The sequence below is a fragment of the Aricia agestis genome, chromosome 6, assembly GCF_905147365.1.
Source record: "Aricia agestis chromosome 6, ilAriAges1.1, whole genome shotgun sequence".
Lineage (NCBI taxonomy): Eukaryota > Metazoa > Arthropoda > Insecta > Lepidoptera > Lycaenidae > Aricia > Aricia agestis.
Window position 1 is genome coordinate 1758060 of NC_056411.1, and position 25543 is coordinate 1783602.

The 25543-nt window shown below is 35.1% G+C and overlaps 1 protein-coding gene across 1 annotated transcript in view; it reads right to left on the reverse strand.

The window, feature by feature from the left end:
• Positions 1-25543, reverse strand: part of LOC121727546 (probable phytanoyl-CoA dioxygenase) — a 32572-nt gene continuing 7029 nt past the window's right edge. The window contains exons 2-8 of the mRNA XM_042115423.1: positions 19371-19481; positions 11771-11882; positions 10828-10983; positions 7937-8083; positions 7380-7514; positions 999-1136; positions 1-288 (exon numbers count right to left, since the gene is read on the reverse strand). Coding sequence (XP_041971357.1) covers positions 229-288; positions 999-1136; positions 7380-7514; positions 7937-8083; positions 10828-10983; positions 11771-11882; positions 19371-19477 — 855 coding nt within the window. The 5' untranslated portion in view covers positions 19478-19481 and the 3' untranslated portion in view covers positions 1-228. The remainder of the gene's footprint in view (positions 289-998; positions 1137-7379; positions 7515-7936; positions 8084-10827; positions 10984-11770; positions 11883-19370; positions 19482-25543) is intronic.

Consider the following 25543-nt stretch of genomic DNA (forward strand, 5'->3'; position numbering starts at 1 on the left):
ATATATTAATATTCAGCTTTCAACGTCGCATGGAATATTTTTCTATACTTTGATTAAACCTAAACCCTTTTATATACCTACTTACATTCAATTATTTAACAACATTTGTAACATAATATAGGTAACGTATATCCTTAAATAAGTCTTACGTGATTCCAAAACCAAATGCAATACCCGAACCGCCATGTTAAGAAATGTCACATTATGTATCCCATCCCGTGTACGCCTTTACAGCTTAGAGCTAGGGGCAGGTACTTGCAAACTTTTGCTCTTATAACGCCAAATCTCCTGAAAGTTTCAATAAATTTAAATAAGTGAATATTATATCTTAGTACGTTCGCACGCCTTAACACTACCGAGTTTTGTAAGATATTTGACAACTCCGTAATCGCAATGTTATCCATTGATGCATCAAATACATACAGGTAGGATACACAGCATTTAAAAGTAAAGAGAGGAGAGAGGAGCGGTTAAGTTTTTAAGGCCTGGTTACATGTTGCACGACGAGACACATCTAAGAAAAAAAAATAACACAGTAAAGAAAAAACAGAAATAACGCGGTAGAAAAACAACGCAGAAGAGAAATAACGCAGAAGAAATAACTCAGTAGTAACGCAGGGTGCGATTCCAAGGTTATTTTAGTGAAGCAAGGCGGGGTGCACGGGGACTCACTTTTAGTTGATTTCTGAGCATTTTACATAAACTCCAAATAAACCAAGTTCATTAAGCGCAGAGTTCCAAAAGCGCTATCTAGCGCTCGGTAGATGAGACTACCAAATTCGAGACTAATGTTAAGTACGTTTTGTTTAATCCGGCAATGTAAATGTAGAGTTTTATAAAACGCTTTTAAGAGCTATGTAGCTGCTAGTTTGTGTCGTCAATGCGTAATAAGTAACCTGAATGAAATGAAGCAAATTAATTATTTACTTGGCACATCCTGCCACTTATACCTGTCTCTATAGCTCACAGAACAAACGCCAAATAGAAAATACACGTGCCTCGTATGTAAGATCGAAGCCGCGTCGTTTCCCCTCGTTGACAATATCCTCCGCGACTCTCGCCTGCGGGCCGGAGCTCACGTCCACGTACACACACTCCTCGCTCGCGTAGTGTGCCGCTAGCGACTTGCGGTAGTTCTGAAATTGACAGTCATAAAACGTTATACCAACTATGGAGTGTAGATGGAGGAGAACTATCTCTGTATGTAAAAAGTGTCCGCTGAAATGCGTTAAATTAGGGTGGCGCTACAGTAGCAACAGCTTTTATTACAGATATTTTAGGCTATATTTTACTATACTTCAATTTATATTTTGTCAGCTATTTTAGGTTATATTATAATATTCTTCAATTTATATTTTGTCACCAACGGCTACATTCATTCCATACCCTTCACTGCAGCTAGCGCCACTCTTGGAGGATTTTTCAACTGTTATTTACTGCGTACAGCTGGACACTTTTTCAAATATCCCCAATATAAGATAGTTCTCCTCCATCTACCCTCCATAATACCAACGTACATTTTTGATGTACCGTCGAGGAAATTGATTTCTAGGCATTTGACGGAACTCAGTCATGTGGTCGGTTTATGTCAATTCAATGTTAGCTGTGGTCGATCGGATGGGTTTGACTTAAGGGCGTTCGCTGCGTTGAGCGTGTGCCCGGCGCGGGCGCCCGCGCCGTTCGCCCGCCTGGCCATCGCGGGCGGCCGCGACGGTCACCCGTCTCACGCAGCGGCCAGTATAATTTCGATCGCGCGGGTGTACAGTCGATACCTATGGATTTTTTATTAATATATTCGTTTTCAATAAGCTCCGTATTTATTTAATATAAATAAAATAACCAGTGCACCAAAATTAATAAAAACCTACAAAAACAGTGCTGAGAAAAAGTGTTATAAGAATAATAATAAATAATTGACAAGTTACAAAGGACACTTACATTATTACAACTCGCCAAGAAAACAGCTGATCACCCAACGAAGACAGAATACAGCTGATCTGAAGAACTTTTTACAACGAAAACCGACCGATGTGAGTAATACATTCAAGCTAATTACGAACATCTGAACAGCACATTTATAGCACAAGACCGAGAAATTAACTTTTATCGAAAAATATCATGTTTAAAAACAGTTATATATTCAAATTATAAAAATTACGAATCACATCGAGTTAAAAACAAGAATATTATGACTACCCACTCATTACCTAATAAAACAGTGACAGCTCAAATAGTAAACAGAAAGTGACATTTGACATCAAGCTGGTCAACGAAGACAATATAATAAAAAAGCGCCATCTATTAGAAATTTGATAAACTACTAAGCAATAAAGCAATAGACAGCACACTAACACCATCTATAAGAAACCAGCGAAACTAATACGAAAGTTGACTTATCAGCACTATAAATTTCTACAGTATCGTAATAAAGAGGGCGCTAGTAATACCGAAATGGCAGACGAGAGTAATTTTAATATGATGGATATGTTAAATGCACTGAGATACAGATAAAAGAGGACAATGAGCAGATCTTAAAACAATCCGAAGAAAATATTACACAAAAAATTAATGCAAAGTTAGATGAAAAATTCAGCAAATTCGAATCGGAAATTGAACAAATAAAGAGCTCACAATTTGAACACGAAAAAATACTAGAACATTTAGAAAAAATTATACGTCAGCGCAACGTGATTTTCTTCGGTATTGCGGAAGAGGAAAAGAATTATCTGGAACTAGAAAATATGATGTTGAAAATTATAAGTCAAAAGATGAATATTGAATGCGACCGTAGAGACATAGAGTATGTCCGAAGAATTGGAAAGAAGAGTGAAAAACCAAGACCAATCAGACTAATTTTAACTACATTTGGTATGAAATTAAATATACTGCACAAAAAAGCATCTTTGGAGAGGATGGGCTCCTACATAAAAGAGGACTTTCCGCCTCATGTTCTGGAAAAAAGGAAAGCTTTAATCCCCCAACTCCAAAAATACAAAGAAAACCGTGTTGCGGCGGTCATAAAATATGACACAATAGTTGTCAGAGAAAAATCTAGCAACAAGAGAGCTCTATCGGCTAGTCCGACCGAAAACCAAAATATTGGGACCTCATCAACTCAAAAGAAACAAATGCAGAAAAAGTCAAAAACTACGTACTTACCGGCCATACCACATACGCAGTCTACAATTAATAATAACCCATCAACTTCCAGTAATTCTTCAATCGCATCATACCTGAAAAAATATCAACTCGAAAAGCATGTCGCATCAAATACCGAAAATCAGGCATAGCAAATAAAAAATTCTCAAACAGAAAAGGACGAATACGCCACCAGTAACAATAAACCGAAAAAGAAATCAACGCTCCCAGCACGGGTGGTCGCCGCGGAAGTTAAGGACCAAAACCCTCCACTCCACCCTTCATACATTTGTACATACAATGCTAGATCATTGCTATCTGAAGAAAGATTAGTAGAGTTCAAACAATCAATATCAGACATAAAATATGACATCATAGGATTATCAGAGATCCGACGTTTGGGCTATACAATCGAAGAAAGTGAGGATCACATATTCTGCTATTTTGGCCAAACTAAAGGACAGTATGGAGTTGGCTTTCTCATAAAAAAATATCTAAAATATTGTATAGAAAGTTTTACAGCAATAAACGGACGAATATGTATACTACGTATATTTTATACGTGGGAGAGCCATGCTTCGGCACGAATGGGCCGGCTCGACCGGAGAAATACCACGTTCTCACAGAAAACCGGCGTGAAACAGCGCTTGCGCTGTGTTTCGTCGAGTGAGTGAGTTTACCGGAGGCCCAATCCCCTACCCTATTCCCTTCCCTACTCTCCCCTATTCCCTTCCCTTCCCATCCCTACCCTCCCCTATTACCCTATTCCCCCTTAAAAGGCCGGCAACGCACCTGCAGCTCTGCTGATGCTGCGAGTGTCCATGGACGACGGAAGTTGCTTTCCATCAGGTGACCCGTTTGCTCGTTTGCCCCCTTATTTCATAAAAAAAAAAAAACTACATTTGAATTATATGAATACAAAATTATCTATCATCTTGAATGATGATGACTTCATGCGCCAACCTCTGAATCTGCAGAATCAGAAATAAATGAATTCTATAATCAAATACAGGAAAATATTAAGTACTGCTACAAAAACCTCATAATCATGGGAGATTTTAACGCTAGAGTTGGTCAAAAAATGAAAGGTGAAGATAAAATACTTGGAAAAACCTGCTTTGGAAAAAGGGACAAAAGAGGTGAAAAACTAATGGAATTTTGTTGGGAAAATAATATGTTTATAATTAATAGTCTGTTCAAAAAAAAGATAAAAAATATTTGGACATGGATATCGCCTAGTAAAAAAAGAAGTCAGATAGATTATATACTTTCAAATATGAAAAACAAATTCTCAAATATTGAAGTGCTAAGCAACTTATCTTTTTCAAGCGACCACCGATTTGTAAGAAGCACCTTGCTGCTAAAGAAAACGAAAAAGTCTAGAATTTCATACAAAAATAGCAAACCATTATTGAAAAACTTAAGTGAACAAGAGACATATTATGTTGAAGCTCTAAAACAAAATATTTCAAGTCTAAATCTAGCGGAAAACGATGATGTAGAGACATATTATCAAAAGATTAGACAAACAATCGATCAGAGCTTAAAGTATTTAAAATCATACAATAAAAGTATACATAAACAAAGAAACTACACTATCTCAGATGAAACAAAAAATCTCATAAAAAGAAGAAATGAACTTACAAATAAAAAACATCTATCAACTGCAGAAAAACTAGAGAAAAAATATTTATATAAAAACATCCATAAGTTGATCAGAAAGGAATATCAAAACTACAGACTATCAAAAATAGAAAAACATCTCAAGAAGTCAGAAAGCGTAAAGAAGGGACTGAGAGAACTAACAAGCACTAAAAAATGGATACCTTCTTTGAGAAACAGTACAAGCAATAGAGAAACAATATCGAGGTCAGGAATAATAGAAGCTGCCACAGATTTTTATAAAAAACTCTACGCTTACAAAGAACAGTCAAACAAGATAACTGTACCTCTACAAAAAAATGATGCAACATTATAAAGATTACGATTCAAGAAATTTTAAGCAAGATAAAGTCACTCAAAAAGGATAAAAGTAGCGGTCCAGATAACATATCAAATGAAGTAATTTTAATAGGGAAGGCTTTATTAGCAAAACCTCTAACCACACTGTTCAATAAGATCCTAGACGAAAGAAAAATTCCCTCTGAATGGGGAAATTCAGACATAGTACTGCTCTACAAAAAAGGGAATCCTAATGATATCGGTAACTATCGACCAAAAGGGAATCCTAATGATATCGGTAACTATCGACCAATTAGTTTGCAATCGAATCTCTACAAGTTGTTTGCCTCTTGTCTCGAAGAACGCCTAGCTAAGTACTCGTATACCGAGGAGTACCAGCCAGTGGAACAAGCAGGATTCAGAAGCACATACTCAACTATAGACCATATCCATTCATTAGAGTTAGTGATAGAGAAATATGTAGAAAGGAATCGCCCACTCTACCTAGCGTTCATCGATTATGCCAAAGCATTTGACTCTATTTCCCACAACAGTATGTGGAGAGCCTTGCAAAAATGTAAAGTACCATCGGAAACCATAGAGCTTATACAATACATATATAAGAAAAGCACAAGTAGAGTAATTCTTGATAAAAAAGGTAGTAAAATAGATATATGTAGAGGCGTTCGTCAAGGGGACCCGCTCTCCCTTATAACTATAACTTATAAAGTAATAAATAAATAAAAATAAAATAATAATAATAAAAAAAAAGAATGAATTACCTTTTTTAGATTTGTTTAGAATTATATTATAATAATATATATTTTGTAAATTTTGATTTATATTATTAATAAGTACTATTTTTGCTTATTATGATTGTTTAATATTAATTTTTGTTTTTTAATTATTGTATTGGAATTTCAATTATGCATATATTATGACCAGAGATCGGAATTGGGTGTGTGAAAATACCTAAAGTTTGCAGCGGGACATAATATGGAGCTGTTACAACCACTTAAGTTAAACCGGTTTTGGATTTTACCGGTTCAGTTTTGTATTTTTTTTAACATGTTCCTTACCTTTGAAACACCGAACTATAAACATTTACAAGCTGCTTATACAGTTCTAAATTAATTTTTTAGTCTCAATTTTTCTTTGTCGGCCAAACAGAATTTTACATGTCTGCAAAATGCTAATGTGGTTTTTAAGTTATTCTATGTCATAATCAGAGATCGGAATTGGGTGTGTGAAAATACCTAAAGTTTGCAGCGGGACATAATATGGAGCTGTTACAACCACTTAAGTTAAACCGGTTTTGGATTTTACCGGTTCAGTTTTGTATTTTTTTTTAACATGTTCCTTACCTTTGAAACACCGAACTATAAACATTTACAAGCTGCTTATACAGTTCTAAATTAATTTTTTAGTCTCAATTTTTCTTTGTCGGCCAAACAGAATTTTACATGTCTGCAAAATGCTAATGTGGTTTTAATCTTTTTTTCGGTGTGTGTAATCGATGTTTCAAAGGTAAGGAACATGTTAAAAAAATACAAAACTGAACCGGTAAAATCCAAAACCGGTTTAACTTAAGTGGTTGTAACAGCTCCATATTATGTCCCGCTGCAAACTTTAGGTATTTCCACACACCCAATTCCGATCTCTGATTATGACATAGAATAACTTAAAAATAATAATTAATCAAAAATAAAATAATAATAAAAAACTAATGAATTATAATGAATTAAATAAAAAACAAATGAATTAAATATTTTTTTAGATTTATTTAGAATCATAATATTATATTTGTAAATTTTGATTTATATTATTATTACAATTTTTGCTTATTTTGATTGTTTAATATTAATTTTGTTTTTTGTATTGGAATTTTAATTATGCATGTGATTATTTATTATTGTTTAGAATAGAAAAATAATGTTTGCTAAAATGATGTTTATCGAGGAAATAAAAGGCTTTATTATTATTATTATATTACCTAGCCAACAGACGACGACGCCGACGTACTATAAAGGTGTCAGCTAATCAGCCCATTTGTCACGTCTAGATTGTCAAGCCGTCGCCCGCGGGGCGGGCACCGCTGCACGCGCTGCGTGCGACGGCTGAACCGACTCACGCAGCGCTGCTGGGATGACATGAAACAAGTACGCCTCGCGGGTGGCCGCGCCGGGCGCACGCTTAACGCAACGAACGTCCTACCGCCATTTGGTGACCCCTGCTATAGAGTATAGAGTATAGACTATAGACCATCATCATCTACGACAATATTTAAACTATGACAATACCTTGGAGACGTTGGCCCCCGAGCCGTGCACTAGCAGCGGGTGGAAGAACACGGTGTCGCCCGGCGCCATCTCCAGCGGCGCGCGCGGCCCGCTCGGACCGCCGGACAGTATGCCGTGGTACAGCTTTAGTGCACCCTGGAATTGTGAAGGTTATGTCTTAAAAGCACATTGAAATGTAGCAAGTAAAATGTAAAGTCTGCATCCTTAGGCATGCCAATCTGCACCATAAACACAAAATGTAATACTTATTAATATGAAAATACCTATCAAAGTCGCGTGATGCAAATATTTTCAGATTTCAATCAAACTGAATAGAGGCTCGGGGCGTCGTCGTGTCGTGGCACGGCACGGTGACGACGCCGCGCCGTGTTGGATGGGGACGCGGCCTAAGCACTCATCTCACCGGCATCTGGCCGTGCTCGTACAGCGTGTCCAGCTTGTGCGAGCCGGGTATGAGCCACAGCGCGCCGTTCTCTACCGCCATGTGGTCCACCGCCGTTCACGTCGCCGGAACGTGCCGGAGTAGGCTAGGTCTTGGTTTAAGTCACCTAACTCACCGGCATCTGGCCGTGCTCGTACAGGGTGTGCGCCCTGTGCGAGCCGGGTATAACCCATAGCGCGCCGTTGTCCACCGTCACGTGGTCCACCGCCGTCCACGTCGCCGTGATCAGGTGCGCCGGACGGAACGGGAAGTAGGCTAGGTCCTGGAAATTTAACATATTGTAGATATACAACATACATAACATTATGTAATAAGTTAATAACTCCCCACACCGTTTTCGGTGACGCGACGGTGGCCGGTTTCGCAGGAGTAATTTATAGTGCCCAAGCGTGTGCGCAGTACACAAGAGCACTCTCTATTACTTTTACTCTCATAAGCCAGTGAGACAGACGACCGACGCGAAAGTGTGTCTGTCTGTCAGTTACCTCGTCACGTCCAAAGCGCTGAATCTATTTTGCAAAGGTATGGAAATACTTTGACTCGCGAGAAAGGACATAGGATACATTTTATCCCGGAAGTAGTATTTTCAGCGTTTCGATCTTTTAGTGGAAAGTACCCCAAGTGATAAATAATATTTGGGTTATAGTAGTTTTGCTTGAAATTTAGTGGGTTTTCAACTTGCCCTAGGAGGAAATTTTTTGAACAGTTAGCATCACTGACGCACGCCATTCGACCGACGCCATTTCTCTACTACATACGCTAGTGACGCTTTAAAGTTCAACTCCCAAGCGGCCTGTAGCTCTCCCATGAGTTTAAAGCTATAGTATTTATCGATACTCGATACCGACTACGTGAATATTTAGAATGGCGATTTCAGTTCCGCAAGTAACCGCTAGAGGCGCTGTAAAAGACATATTAAAAATTTACGGTAGTCGGTATATCGAGTATCGAAAAATGTTATAGCTTTAAACTCATGGTAGATTTACTGATCAGTGATCAGGCCGCGATAACAATTGAATAGCGTATGTGTACGCGCAAATTTTGGCGCAACGGAGTTGTATTTAGTGACATTATAATACGTCTCTTATGGCTGCACTCGGAGAGATTTAATGATGATGTCAGTTGTAACATCTAATGACCAGTTTAACAGATAATGTATGGGGCTTGTGTCAAAATCTTTATTTAATTACAGTTAAGTAAATAATATTCGTCTCTGCAGTATGAGTACAAACTACTAATTAAAAACGTTATGCATTCTAACAAGATAATTATGCTTGATGACGTTCATATCTATGCAAATTCAGATTATATTGCTAAAAATGTATATTTAGTAGATGATTAAATAAAATATTTTACACAATAAATAGTATTTTAAAAAGATAAAACTGACTACAAAATTGTATGTCATTAAGAATTAAAATTCTGTATCTCGAAAAGTACTGAACCGATTTTGATGAAACTTGCAGTATTCTCTAATTTGAACAATACCTATATCGAAATCCAATCGATGCGAAATCCAATCGATGCGAAATCCAATCGATGCGAAATCCAATCGATGAATATGAGCGACTGCGTAGTGTACTGCTGTATACTGCTACTAATTCGATATTTTCTTATAAATTGGGCTACAGGAAAAAATAACGTTTCTACTGTCTATTCATCAAAATCACTTAAATGGTTTTAGCGTGAAGAGTATGATGCAGACACGCTTTCGCATTTATAATATTAAGTATGAAAGTATGGATTTTTAGGTGTCTTTTGAACGTGAGCGTCTGTGGACTAATGGGTAGACCTTTGGTTCGCACCATGGAGCTAATATAGAGAGGAGCTGGCCTAAGCAAGTGTGCACTGTGATTTTCAACTAGGTCCTGACGTCATCATTGTGGGCGGGGCTTAAGTCAGTACACTTTCGGCGTTTGTCACGTGCACACGTAATGAGAATTCCAATAAATTTGTGTTTTTTGCGTTTTTAACAAGGAAAGGATGAAGTATTGTGTTTTACAATGTCAAAGTTACTCCGACAGACATTCTGATATTCTGATAAATATAAGAACATTTCAGCTTTCAGCGTTAATTATACTACTTGACACTAGATGGCCAAACCTTTGAAAGATAATACAAACGTAACTGCGTTTAATTTTTCATAAGTTTATTGCAATTATCATACTTGAATACTTTAAATTGTTATACACTTTGTCTTAAATACATTTAATAGCTAAAACGGTACTTATATAGCTTTTATTATCATATTACTTCTAAAGCGCCATCTGTCGTCATCTAGGATAACTATTTGAAATGTAACAAAATATCCAGGGCCGTATTTAGAATTAAATTATTTTTTAAGGGTGGGTTGCACCAGAGGCGTGGTTAAAGTTAAGGTTAAAGTTATAGTTAACGGCTAAATTTAGCTTTAACTTTAACCTTAACTTTGACCGGCGAAGTTGACAGTTGTCTGTTGCGTTAATTTTTTTATTCAAGCTACAGGTAACGGGATTGAGAGTATAAAAAAATGTATTATCCATAAAAATCATCAGAAAAAATATTTCTTATAGTCAAAATATGAAATCCTTTCTATTTCTGTTAGCTCACTTTCAAGAATTTTCGCAAATAAAAATATTGTTCGTCTTATCAAAATGAAGCTACTCACAAAAAATTTGCTTGATAGTAATAAAAAAAAAAATGTTCCGTACTATAAATGTATCATTTTGAAGAAAAATTTTGATAGGCCCAGAAAATTTTTGATAGGCCCAGAAAATTTTTGATAGGCCCCACAGGCTACCTACGCTTAGTGTGGGGATTTATCATAATACTATGTATTTTTGGAAAATAAATTATTTTCGAAGTGAAACTTCCTTAGGCGCGTTGTGAGTAATGCTTTGTTCAAACCTACGCGACCAAGCGACTGCGAAGCGGGAGCGTCAAGTTGTCAAATGGTTTTAAAAAAGAAGTCTAGTTATGTACACTTCAAAACACACAATACTTAGTAGCCTAACCTAGTAGCCTTACCTGATGCGGCGGATGCTCCCCCGTGCCAGGCGGCTTGTTGATGAACATGCTGTTGGTGCAGCGGAGCGATGGCCCCAGCAGCTGCGAGACCACGCGCAGCAGGCGAGGGTGCTCCGTGTACCCGCTGAACACCGAGTCGAAGTGGACCTCCTGCATCTGTGTGTGACAGAGACAGAACAATGCTATCTATGAGTGCGTGACAGAGACAGCTAGACATGACCCAGCAGCTGCGAGACCACGCGCAGCAGGCGAGGTTTCGCAGCTGCTGGGTCATGTCTCTTCGGAACATTTGAACTTCGACAGATAAGGGAAAAGATTGTGTAAGATATAGAGTATAGAGAATGTAAGTTTTTATTAGTCAATGCATAAGAATATTAGTCAGGGAGCCCTAAAACATTTTTTTTATTACTATCAAACTATTTTTTTGTGTGTAGCTTCACTTTGATAACACAAACAACATATTTTTTATCTGCGAAAAATCTTGAAAGTGGTAGCAAACAGAGATTTCATACTTTGATTTGATGGTCCTAAAATAATTATGGATTGTACTATTTGTAGGACAATGTTACTAATAAATTATATAACTACATATTAACCTACCAATATACAAAAATTTAGCTGTTAGGGTTCCGTTTTAGGGTACCGTAGTCAACCCAGTTTTGTTGATTACAGAACCCTAAAACGGATTACGGAACCCTTACCAGCAGATTTTTTGTATATTGGTATTTGGTAGGTTAATAGTTATATAATTCAAGAGTAACATTGTCCTACAAATAGAACAATCCATATTTTAGGACCATCAAATCAAAGTCCTTTCTATCTCTGCTAGCTACCACTTTCAAGATTTTTCGCTCACAAAAAATTTGCTTAATAGTAATCAAAAAAATTTTTGTTGTGGTGTCCCCTGACTATATAGCTATATAACTGAAAATTTCAATAACACCTTATTAATAACATCCTCGCCCTTCAGCCCTTTGATGGTCAAGTTGGGATCCTTCACGATCGTGATGAAACCTTTCTCTGAGGGATTCTTGCTGAGTTCAATAAACCTCTTCCTGGAAAAAATGAAATAATAAAATATAATAAAGAAATCCTTAATTATATTATTATCGGTAAGTACTAATATTATATAAAAAGTTTAGTATGTTACAGTAAGAAGAACTTGGCGAAAGAAGATTGCATTTACAACATTATTTATTTTCCTTTATTGTAATAATAAACAAAATACTTAAATTATTATGACATTGACATGGGTCTTAAATCTTAATAAGTTTATTTTTTTATTTTTATTTTAATAACAAAATAAACAATAAGTACATAATACATATCATGTTTTATATTTGCATGTGCATAATTCATATTTAATTTTAACTGTTAAAATATTTCGACATGATATAGTTTTTAAGGTTTCGTATTTTAGGAGTGAAAAGAAGAACTCTATGAATATGACTTATATACAATGTGTCCCGACACCGGTGTCCGTTCCTTTAATGTCATGATCTATGGCATATTTTATCGACAAATTGGCTCTCAAATTTGTTCTCTCTCTCACGGTTGTAAAATGGCAGCCATTTTAGTTTTTTTCGGGCTTTCACACTAATCTGACCACTACTTCTCATGTAAATATCCTATGAAGATAAAAAAGGTCTCATTTGATAGCTAAACTTGTGGACTATGCTTACACAGGCAATATGTTATAAATCTTGTGGAATCAAACATAGAAAAACCAAAGTTTAAGAAAAAAAAATGTTCATTTTTTAATTAATTGCTTTTTGTGAAAAATCTAGCACATTAAACTGGTTCTTTTTTATTTAAAAAAAATAGAGGAGGTTTTCATCTTATATAAATTCTTTACTTTAATGCTCTAAGTCTGATAGTTTAGAAGTTATAACGATTTTCCTATGAACTATAGGTCAGATTAGTATGAAGCCAGAGAATTTTTTTTTCAAAAGTTGGAGAATAAAAATATTTGAAAGCCAATTTGTCACTCAAATATGCCATAAATCATGAGTTCAAATTTTTTTTCTCCAACTTTTGAAAACAAAATTTTTCACTGACTTCATACTAATCTGACCTATACTTCATAGGAAAATCGTTATAACTTAAAAACTATCTGACTTAGAGCATTGAAATAAAGAATTTATGTAAGATGAAAACCTCTTCTATCTTTATAAAACAAAAAAGAACCAGATTAATGTGCTATATTTTTCACAAAAAGCCATTAATTAAAAAATACACAAATCTTCATAGGATATGAGAAGTACTGGTCAGATTAGTGTGAAAGCCTGGAAAAAACTAAAATGGCTGCCATTTTACAACCGTGAGAGAGAGAAAAAATTTGAGAGCCAATTTGTCGATAAAATATGCCATAGATCACGACATTAAGGGATCGGACACCGGTGTCGGGACACATTGTATATTGCTAAATATGGGGCATGCAATACATGAGATTGATATGAATAAGAGAGATTGACGATTGTACAAAACTTTTCGTGCGCCAGTCAGACTCGCACTTCGCTCTTTTTTTTTAGGGTTCCTCAGCCAAATGGCAAAAAACGTAAGCCTTAAAGATTTGTCATGTCTGTCTGTATATATCTGTCTGTCCGTCCGTAATTCCGTATGTCACTTTTCTCCCAAACTATAAGAGCTATAATTCCGTATGTCACTTTTCTCCGAAACTATAAGAGCTATACTGTTGAAACTTGGTAAGTAGATGTAGTATGTGAACAGCATTAAGCATAAAAAATCGAGAAATTATTACAAATGTTAGGGGTCCCCATAGGTACAACTGAAACAAAATAAATTCATCTAACCTATGCATGCGGGATGGTCTATGAATAGGTCTTCAATAATCATATTGAGGTTTCAAATATCATTTTTTCTAACCTGAATAGTTTGCGAGAGAGACTCTTCTAAAGTGGTAAATGTGAAATAATAAAAAAAAATTGTTCTAGGGAACCTGTACGCTATATAAAAATGGTTTGAGTGAAGAAGCCACTTTTATTATTTGCAGGTGTCAACTGCTCGGGAGCTGACTGCTGACGTGGTTTTTAAATGCAGAGCTAAGGCTAGGGCCTTTCCTCTGCAATTGAAAACTACTTCCTTTTTTAAATTTAGTTTTAATTTTGATTTAGCTGTTTACGAGACTGAGTAAAAATTATTTTTATTTTAAACAAAAAATGTGTTCCTATTTTAGTTCGTTAGTTATAGTTTTGCTGGGTACTAAATAAATACAATAATATCTAATGTTGGCTTTTTTATTGTTCTTACCTATTTATTTCTTTGCTCCAAATGTTGAGGACATCTCCGTCTCCGATGGGGTAGTTTCGAAAATTTTGCGGTACAAAAATTAGTTTGGTGTCTTCTATGGCTTGTATGCACAATGTTTTTGTATGGGGTAAAATAGAATAAACATAAATATGTGCCTTAAATGTTTTATTACATTAGGTCGTGTTTTGGCTGTTATTCGAAATTACCCATGAAAAGTAAAAATAGGGTTATATTTTAAAAAGGTAGTTATATCAGAATCCGTAAATACTTTTGAACTAAAAATATACAATTTATATGGAAATATGTTTATTATAACTAAAATGATAGAGTTATAGGTAACAATATTACAAAATCGTCTTCTAAAGTAGAAACAATGACACAATATACTTACTCACTCTTCCAAAAACTTTACGAGATTACCCCAATGCACCTCACTTACATCATAAATGGTTAACCTTAATTTAACTTTCATTAAATCAACTGATATATAAAAATAAATTTGACCCCTCCGCTCACGTTACTCTATAGAAGATCACTCACCAAGGGAGTCGTGGCGTCTATCTGGAAATCGGCCTTCATAACGCCTATACACAAATAAGGGCCGAAGGACGTAGTTAGTAATTATAGGCCTGTATCCAAACTGTGTCTTTTTGCAAAGCTACTTGAAAGAATAATTTATAATCAGCTGTATCCTATCCTAAGTCCAATTATCACTACATGTCAGCACGGATTTATGCGTGGGCGGTCCACTGCTACCAATCTCATACTCTGTAGCGACTATTTGTCTGAGTGTATGTCTGAGCGCACGCAGGTCGATATAATCTACACTGATTTTACAAAATGTTTTGACCGTCTGGATCTTCACACACTGCTGCGCAAATTGTCTGCGATAGGAATTAGGGATAACCTCTTTAGATGGTTTTCCTCTTACGTTGACAATAGATGTCAATCTGTTGTTCTTAATGGTTACACGTCTAGGCCTATGTTCATACCATCAGGTGTACCTCAGGGTTCGTTATTGGGACCCTTGTTATTTAATATTTTTATCAACGATATTATCGAATGTTTCAAATATTCAAAGGTACTCCTATTTGCTGATGACTTGAAAATTTTAAAACAAATCACAACCATTGACGATGCTATTCGCCTGCAGGAGGATCTTAATAGACTCCTTGACTACTGCCGTCGTAACCAACTAGATCTAAATAGCACCAAATGTTACGTATGTAGCTTTACTCGGTAAGACCACCCTCATTCACTACGACGAAAATTACAGATATATCCTTAACTAGAGTTACCAAGATAAAAGACTTGGGCGTTACGGTTGATTCTAAACTTTTATTTGATTGTCATATAGACGATATTATTAAAATAATCGCTCAAGCTTTGGGATTCATAATACGCGTCTCCGCTAATTTCAAAAACATTAAAACTCTTAAAATCCTTTACTGTAGTTTTGTGCGCAGCCATCTCGAGTACTGCTCGTCTGTTTGGAACCCAGTTTATGACATACTTATATATTAACCGTATTGAAAACATACAGAAAAAATTTCTTAGATACGTGCAATTCAGATCTGGAACGTACTTGAACAACTATTTAGATCGCTGCAAAAAATTCCATCTACTGCCTTTATCTGCTAGACGAAAAGTATCAGACCTGGCTCTTCTTATTAATTTAGCCAACAGCTCAGCGGATTGCGCTCATCTCACCAGCACAATCCAACTTCGCGTTCCAGCAGCCTCGAGAAGAAAGCGTGACCTACTGCATATTCAACACTATAGTACTAATTATCGGCAATATTCTTATATGATCAGGGCTAGTAGAATGTTTAATGAAATATCTCGAATAATTGATGTGGACCTATTCTTTACCAATGTTTATACGTGGGAGAGCCATGCTTCGGCACGAATGGGCCGGCTCGACCGGATAAATACCACGTTCTCACAGAAAACCGGCCTGAAACAGCGCTTGCGCTGTGTTTCGCCGAGTGAGTGAGTTTACCGGAGGCCCAATCTCCTAGCCCCTACCCTATTCCCTTCCTTACCTTCAACTATTCCCTTCCCTTCCCTAGCCTCCCCTATTACCCTATTCCCTCTTAAAAGGCCGGCAACGCACTTGCAGCTCTTCTGATGCTGCGAGTGTCCATGGGCGACGGAAGTTGCTTTCCATCAGGTGACCCGTTTGCTCGTTTGCCCCCTTATTTCATATAAAAAAAAAAATGTAACAACTTTCAAGAAAGAATTTAATAATTTCTATTTTAATTGTAACCTGCGCAATTCTATTACTTAATACGTTATTGGGCGATTCCATTATCGCGGGTGCAACATTTTGACGCACTTAAAGCGTCCTACTGACAAAATAAAACACATTTATTAATAAATTATCTTTTGAAGGGATACATTTTAACTAGTTCAATCATAAATTGTAAATGAAAACTAAAATTAAATCTAAGAAAAGCCACAAAACATGTTTGAAGTACTATCGCGGGTGCAACCAAATTGGTCCTCTATTAAGAACTCGGACGAGTTCATTTGAGAATACTGCTAATTGTGGAACTTTTAGTAATTTATTAACCCATATTTCAAAAGTGTATAAGACAAAGAAATGATTCAACTAGATACAATTAATTTAAGTAATTAGTACTAGGAATTATTAACAATTTTCACGATCGCGGGTGCAACATCAGAATATCGCGGGCGCAACGAGTCTAAAGAAATTGAATTTATTCATAAGTGTGCGACTTATTTCTACATTTTTGATATGCAATACATAATATTATTAGTAAATTGTAATAATACTATTTAAAATTTTATTATTTTTTAATTATCAGTCATTTATCGATCTGAGAAAAGAAATCATCTAAATCACTAAAAACAATTAAATAATGTAACTTTAGCAAACCTTTTTCGATGTACTGTTATAAAACCGAACTACAGCACACCTTTAATTCAAAATTGATATTTATAATTTAAAAGAATATGGGTGAATTATAAGTAAAAAAATTTTTTTCAAAGAAAAATATTAAATATTTATGATTTTTCCTGTCATTTGTAACATTTCTTCTAAAATATTTAAAAATAAAAGAATACAAATCATCATTTTGAAACATCTGTTAAGTAATACATGAAATATTTCGAAAAATATAAAACACGATGTGACTCCATTCAAATTTTTATAAATCTCGTAATTACATGTAAAGTAATAATAACAAATATAATCTAACGTTATTGTTTACCTCAACAATATGAAATAAGACGAAAATCACTAGAATACTCAAAAAATAATTTGTTGTATTTCCAATTGTACTGCTTCGATCGCGGGCGCAACCACTTTAAAGGTTCTGTTTTTTTATTAAAAATAATAAAATAGTTTGTTCCAATGATTAATTCTAATTTCCCTCGCATTTCTCCTTACTTTCACGAAGTTTTAAATTATTAACAACTTATTTTAGCGAGAAAACTAAACTTTTGTACCTTTTTTATCGCGGGTGCAACCATGGCAATTTTCCTTTAATAATGTTTGAAAACTATTTCAAAATTGTTGTTTTTTTTGCACCGAAATAGAAACTTATATTATACAGTAAATATTATGTAATGCAATTCAACTTTGAGATAGTGATTTAGAGTAAAAATGATCATGTGTGGCATAAGCAGTTTTTCTCGCGCCGTTAGATGATATCACTTCAAAATGCTCTAAATCATTCAAATTACAATTTTTACTCATAAAAGGTGTTTTGCTAGTAAATATACATCTTTTTATTTATAATACAATAAAAAAATGTAACAAATGCTATAATTTAAAAATTCGTGTTGAGGGTCGTCTCTAGCGGAATCGCCCTATTACAATTCTTGTTCTGTTTTTCTAAATTGTTTCTAAAATTCTAAATTATTGTGACCATCGTCTATCGCTGTCTTGTTTTTATTAGCACTTTTCTATCTGTGGGAACTTTTAATTGGCCTTCTTGTATTGTATATTTAAATTCTATGTGTATGTTAGTTGTAAGTTTTCCAAAAATCAATAAAATAAAATAAATAAATCAAAAACCTTTTAATTTCATAAAAATAAAACTTATCAATTATAAACCTTAAACCATTACTTGTTTCCAACTTTCGGTATATAACGGTACGGAGCCTTTTGTGCGCGAGTCCGACTCGCACTTGACCGATTTTTTAAAGTTATAATGTTTTTATTTCTACTAAACAAATGATAATTACGTTGTTGACCTTGCATGATTATTATTAGCAATAAAGTTGTAAGTTATAAGAATACTGACATCATATTGTAGTACAGCAAAATTATTTAGGGCACTATTTTTAACCTTTTTGCGACCCCTGTATGAATAAAATATTTCACGACACCCAACACTTACCTTTTTTGTCTTTTATGAATAATATATCCTTTTGTTAAAAATTATTCCAATTAAGTAATAAATTAATCTTTAAAAAAAAAAATTTCTGAACTAGTTCTCTCAACCACTGGCGACCCTCCTACAAAAGCTTCGCGACTCCCCAGGTGGCCGCGACCAATAGATTTAAAAAACACTGATTTAAGTCAACAAATGAAAATTTTAGGTCATGTTTAATTTAAGTTTTAAGTTACAGCATTGTAAACTTTATTTTAAAAGATTAAATTTTTTCTCACTTTTTTTGGTCAATAAAGTGGGCCCCGTGCGAGTTTCTTACGCCGGTTCTTCTCGCCGGGTTAGTTCCCAAACTGGTGGTAGGCATCATGTAGACTTTCAGAAAATATTTGCAAAAATTTATTCTGAATAAAAAAAATTGAGTTGAGTTTGAATTACTAATTTAAAAAGCCATAAATATTAAATATATTATTTCCATAATTAACTACTTACCTTTAAAAAAATTTTATAACATCATCATCATTTTGCCTCACCATTCCCAAATAGTTATTTGGGAATGGTGTACTATGTGCATTTTTTTATGTGTACACATTTACCCTTAAGAGGGAATGCGGGTGCAGTAGAATTTAAACGAAGAAACGTGTACATGGGAGAGCCATGCTTCGGCACGAATGGGCCGGCTCGACCGGAGAAATACCACATTCTCACAGATATTGTATAAAAGAAAACATTTGTCTAGACGCATTGTCCACGGAGTAAATTGGGGAATATGTTTTTATGGAAAAACAGTGTTAGCGTACCCTCTTAACACTGATGTTCTTTCATATTTTATCGTTTAATATTTAAAATTTTACTGCAATAGATAACCAGTATAATATAGATATGCAGCACAGATAATAAGCAAATACTTACTTGAATGTATACAAGCTCTCAAAATCAATGAGTTTATTGATCACGAGGTATCCATTGTCATCATAGAACTTCCTCTGCTCCAGAGACAAGATGAAGTCAGTAGCCATGATGCTGAAATGATACAACTGGTTAAAATGTGTTAGTAAAGAAGGATGATGACTACAGTCATACACATTTTATAACTAGCTAAAAGCTAAGCTTTGCGAGAGCTTGCATCCTTTTTCTGCATGGTAATAATATTTAAGGATGTTTTTAAAAATATTGTAATAGTAACCAAACCTTGCCTGACTGATGATAACATATACTTACTTATAATATTAATACGCAAGCGAAAAACTTTGAAGCCCTTTTTATGAAAAATGCGGAAACATATGAGCATGAAATTTCCCACATTTTTTCACAATTGCATCAAAGCTTAGTAATACTTAAAATATCTCTGAGTGATTTATTTTTAACTGAGAACAGATTAGTTTGTCTCAATCCGTTCCTCAAAACAAATAATAGTGGGACATAGAAAGAAGAACAATAGGTATACCAACATTACAAAAACATTATATAAACCAAATTAAAGTGCCAATACTGATGAAAAGGAAAGGAAGAAAAATGACCTAAAGAAAAATATACTTACTCCTTACACAATTTTGTAAAAAAAATGGTTTTGACTCTTTATAACTTTCAGACAATTGTTATAATTGCAAGGTAATTAATTTGGTATTGAAGAGAATAATATTATTATAATATTGAAAAAACATACATTGTGTACCTACCTACAATGTCAGTGTACTTACCCACAGATTACTAGTATATATTTGTACTTACCACAGATTACTAGTATATATTTGGTACTTACCAGCAATTAACAAGCACTTGTATGTTTTTGAACTCCCGTCAACTCAATGAACTATTTAAAGATAAATTCTTACTTTTAGTAGGTACTTACTTATGGATTACTTTTTTTTGTGCTGTAGGTAACCGGAATTTTAAGTGTACCGAAGTGTTTCGAGATAACAAGTATACTGTATAATTAGCTTCTGTGAATTGCGAAATATTATAATAATAAAAATATAAATATAATAAACTGAATATCACAGCTGATTATAGAGTAGGTAGTAAATGTTTTGAATTTTGACAAGACTGCCGAGATCTTCTTCTTCTTCTTTTTTTTCATAATATTATGGCGCTCGGATTTTTAACCATGGCCAGTGTCAAGTAAAACATGGCGGGAAAAAAAATTACCATTTAACCAATTGGCTAAGCGTCATCTAGCTTAAGGCCCATATAAATAGTCAGTACTCAAGATACATCTCGGTCTTAAGACACGGTTCAGGCTCTGTGATTGGTTGGCTGTCAAAATTTGGACCAATCACAGAGTCGAACGGCGTCTTGAGACCGGGTCACATCTTAAGTACTGACTATTTAAAAATACGGGCCGTAGTGTTAAACGTTGCAGTTAACAAGTAAACGACGTATTCGGAACGTGCACGTCAGTAGTGACACATTTCAAATGAAGTTTTAGGGGCATGTGTCAAAAAATAAACAACAAGAGTTTGTTTATTTTGTAAATAATAAAGCAAATAAAATATATAGAACAATAATTAGTGGTATTTGGGTTATATTTAGTTAAAAACTACTTGTGGAGAATGAATATAATCATAAAAAAACTGGTTTTGAGAGTGTAAAATACTCTTTAAGTTCAAGGCCCAATCTATGCTAAAATGAAATAAATTGGTGTTAGCAGGACATGTAAGGGTATACGTATGTAAAAGAGCTAAGAACTAATGGCAATGTTTTATTTAATACGAGCCAATATAATTCGCCGAACATCGGTGACTTTAGCAAACTATAAAACAAGTTCAACCGTAAGTACTCAACCAACCAAAAAACGTAACTAAACATTTGCATAAAGCAAGTCTAAACATTTATATTCATTCTTATAGGTAGATAATAATGATCGGCTTGTTGCTGGAGTAAAATGCAGCTGCGTTAATAACCAGAGCGGCAAGTGCAAACATACTGTTTTAATCAGTAACAAAAATACGAGCAATACTTTATACTTGAAAAAATAAATGTACCTAATGTTTTTAAAAATCTTGTTTTATTTATTTTCACAACATAAATACTCTTCTTCATGTTTCTGAGTTACACTTTCAATGAGTTTCTAAAATAGTAACATAGAATATCATTGCTTTCAATATGGATTCTTACTCGAGCAATATCATAAGTCCTTTCGGTTTCCTCTTCTTGAGAGTACTCGTTTTATTTTGCTCAAAATAGGGGCATAATAATTTTAACTTTTTACCCCTTTCATCTAAAACTTGCTTACTTGAAAACCTTTTTCATTCAAAACTCTATCTCCAACTTCTAAAAGATCAGTTAAACCAGATGTAGTATCAGGTTTATCACTGTTTCTTCCACCTGATAGGTACTTTGAATTTAAATGAAATATTCTATGAAACTATCACGGCAAGTTTTGACCATTTTTTATGAAATTAATTGGTGAAGAAACTAGAAAGGATACTTTAAATTTACGGTTCCTGTATATTGCATCAAATTGTTGTGAGTAAAGAATTAATAATTGTATAAACGCTCTTTACTATTTACTTTTAAATGTCGTCGCGATTTTCGTTCAAAAAATATAATTTTTTGATAAAATCAAATAAGGTTTTAGGGCATTTCATTTCGATCACAATATATTTTCTGTAAAGAATCCTTAGTTATTTCCTCCCGAGGTGCACCAACATCATGGTGTAGGTATCTATAGATCTAGATCTATCCGCATGATAATAGCACTATGTTTTTGCGATTTCTTGTGCAGATTTCAGTACTCCAGTGCTGAGATGTGATAATTCTTTCTATTGCTATGGATTGGACATGTGCGATAAAATAACTTAATATCATTTTACAAAGTTTTGAAACATAGATAACTCTCTGTTGCAGTACTCTGTATATTGTTTTCTGACTAAGCTGCAATGTTTACATTTTATGACTTTAAAACCTAAGTACCAAAAACGTAAAAATGATCGTTTGGCGAATGTAAATTATCAAATAGCATCATATTAGATAGTCTCTCGCCATATAATTTAGGTTACAAAGCAATATTGTAGTATTTGTAAACCAAAAATGTTGACTAGGTTCCGAAATAAAACTCAGCCAACTGACCATTGCTCAAGACGTCAAATTACGGCGCTGTACTATTGTACGGCCAGAATACTGGGATACCTATATTTGTGAACATACCCTATGGCCTATGATAGACAATGAGCCTCTGACAGACAGATTTCACTTATGTCATTCAATTTTTATCCATCAAAGCGCCTGTGGAATTAAAGTGGCAAATTCAAAATCAAATCGTTGCTTTTGTAAAATAACAAATCGTTCGAATTTGTGATCTAAACTACTTATTTTTATTATTATTATTATTATTTATCAAAAACGAAGCTGACCAAGACCTTCGAAATCATAATATAAACATTTTTGTGTAAAAATATTTTTTCCTGCATTTATTTTCGCTGAATTCTAGTCGAAATAAAAATTTGAAAGTATCATTCTTTATTATTCTTATTTTAGTAGTAAATGGATTTAAATCAAAATTCTAAGCTGTCAGGAACAACGTAACAAAGCTACAAAAATCTTTAAATGCCTATAATTACTTCTGGTCAAAGTTCTAGTGAAAATAAAAACATGAAATTTCACTAATCCTCGTTGTATACGGCCTTAGAGCCTTTTTCAAAATTCGACTAAATATATATCAACGAATTCTGTACTTACTCAATTTTCATTCTTTTGAAGTCGGTACTGGCTAAGTTCTATGTCAAGTATCTCAGTTCTGGGCTGGTACCGACATCAAAAGAATGAAAATTGAGTACTTACAGAATTCGTTGAGATTTAGTCGAATTTTAAAAAAGGCACTAATGAAGAAAAATAATTAGGTAAGTACTTATTTTATACTTTTTAGGTCATTTTAAGAATATCGTTTTTTCCTTGAAAGTCGGGTTCAATTTTTTGTTAAAAAATAATAATCCTCAATTCTTATCACCACAGTAATACATAGCTCTACATAGCTCTAACTGAGTCTAACTTGTGCGTAGTGTTAACTATAATATAGGTAGCAACAGCATCCCCAAGCGGCAAGAGTAAATTATTTATTACCGTACTTAATGAGTTGCGTTGCGAGACTAGTACTTACCTACCAGACCTACAATCCCACAAAGATGGCTCCACTACAAAATATGTTTTACGAAGTTTTAAAATTTGACACCAATTTTGTATACTTACTTAAGTTAAGGATTTTGAGAAAACTTTGCAGTAATGTAGGAGCTACATTTTATCCCGGAATTCCTACGGAAACGGGAGTAGGGAATGCAATCTCGTTCTCGCGAGATCTCGGCCTTTTTTAGCGAGATTGATCTCGGACGAAAAAAGGTGAGATCTCGCGAGTTTGACGAGATTGCACTTGAGCATAAAAAGCGCGGACTGACACGGACGGAGATGCGATCACGGAGTCAAAACAAAGAGGAGCTGGCCTAAGCAACAGCTGTGCACTGTGATTCTTAACTAGGTCCTGAATTTTGACTTCTCGTTGTTCTGTTAGTTATAAAAGAACTATTTTATTACTAAAAGATTTGTGTTTGATTGTGCGCTTTTATAATACTGGACGTCACGTTATCGCGGACGCCGGCTTCAACGATAAAACGTTGGGTGTATATTGTATAACGTACATCCAACATTTTATCGTGGAAACCGGCGTGGAATGCCCTTTTGATTTTACGCACCGCGGACTTTTTGTACGGTTCAGAAGTGTAAACGTTGTGATGTCCTCTAACGTGCATGTTAAAAAGTTATCGTCGACGGAAAAGCGTCTCCATATATTTCCATACATTTTACTTCCCTATGTTATCGTTTTACCGCGGACGTCTACGATATTACTGCCACGTCCAAAATTATAAAAGCGCATAGAAGAGAAGACTGGCTGTTTTTTTCATTTGTTATTTGATAGATAGTACATACGTATGTCCAAGGTTGCTACTTAAAAATTATAGACAGTAAAATTATATTGAAAAAAATCGTGAAAATGAATGTTAATCTTATAATACTTAAAATATTTATTTCTTTTTTCGTAATTTATTCAAATATTGTGATTATTTGCAAAAAAAAAACCCACCAAACTACTAATCTCGCGAGATCTCTAAATTGGCGAGATCTCGCGGTATTGTATTCATAAACTCGCGGGATCTCGCTTGAGCCCCAATCTCGCGAGATTTACATTCCCTAAACGTGAGCCACCGCGCGCTGTAAACTGAAATCAACGCGGACGGAGTCGCGGGCAACAGCTAGTGCTATTATAATATGCCTAAACTGGAAAACCCCTGACGTCTTGCTAATAGAGATATATTTGAGGTCAAAGGGTATAAGGATACCTTAATTATACTGAGCTGCGTTACGAGGAATGTGTTATAAGATTAGTAAATGAAGCGTTTCTATTGGTTCTCAAAAACACATTCCTCGTAACGTAAGTCGTAACGCAGCTCTGGCAAAAACGCACTTGCAGCTGGGGCAGGATCGGGTCGGCAGTGGCGGCCATAGATAATACAGATATATATATAGAGAGTGGCGGCCATACCCATCGCGAGGCCCCGGGTGGCAGTGTCTTTGCGACGCTCTTTGTCCTATGTGATGCGAAAGTAGGTCTGGTTGTTTGGTAGGTATTTGTTTTGTTTGACGAGAAATAACGTGGGAATGGTTGAAAAAAGGTGGGAAAGAATGGGAGCGAAAAATATACGTGGGAGAGCCATGCTTCGGCACGAATGGGCCGGCTCGACCGGAGAAATAACACGTTCTAACAGAAAACCGGCGTAAAACAGCGCTTGCGCTGTGTTTCGCCGAGTGAGTTTACCGGAGGCCCAATCCCCTACCCTATTCCCTTTCCTGCCCCCTTCCCTATTCCATTCCCTTCCCTACCTTCCCCTATCACCCTATTCCCTCTTAAAAGGCCGGCAACGCACCTGCAGCTCTTCTGATGCTGCGAGTGGCCATGGGCGAAGGAAGTTGCTTTCCATCAGGTAACCCGTTTGCTCGTTTGCCCCCTTATTTCATAAAAAAACGTTAAGTTATACAAATAAATAAAACTTGAGTCAAAACATTTGTTTGACGCGCGAGGCCCCTGCAAGAGCGAG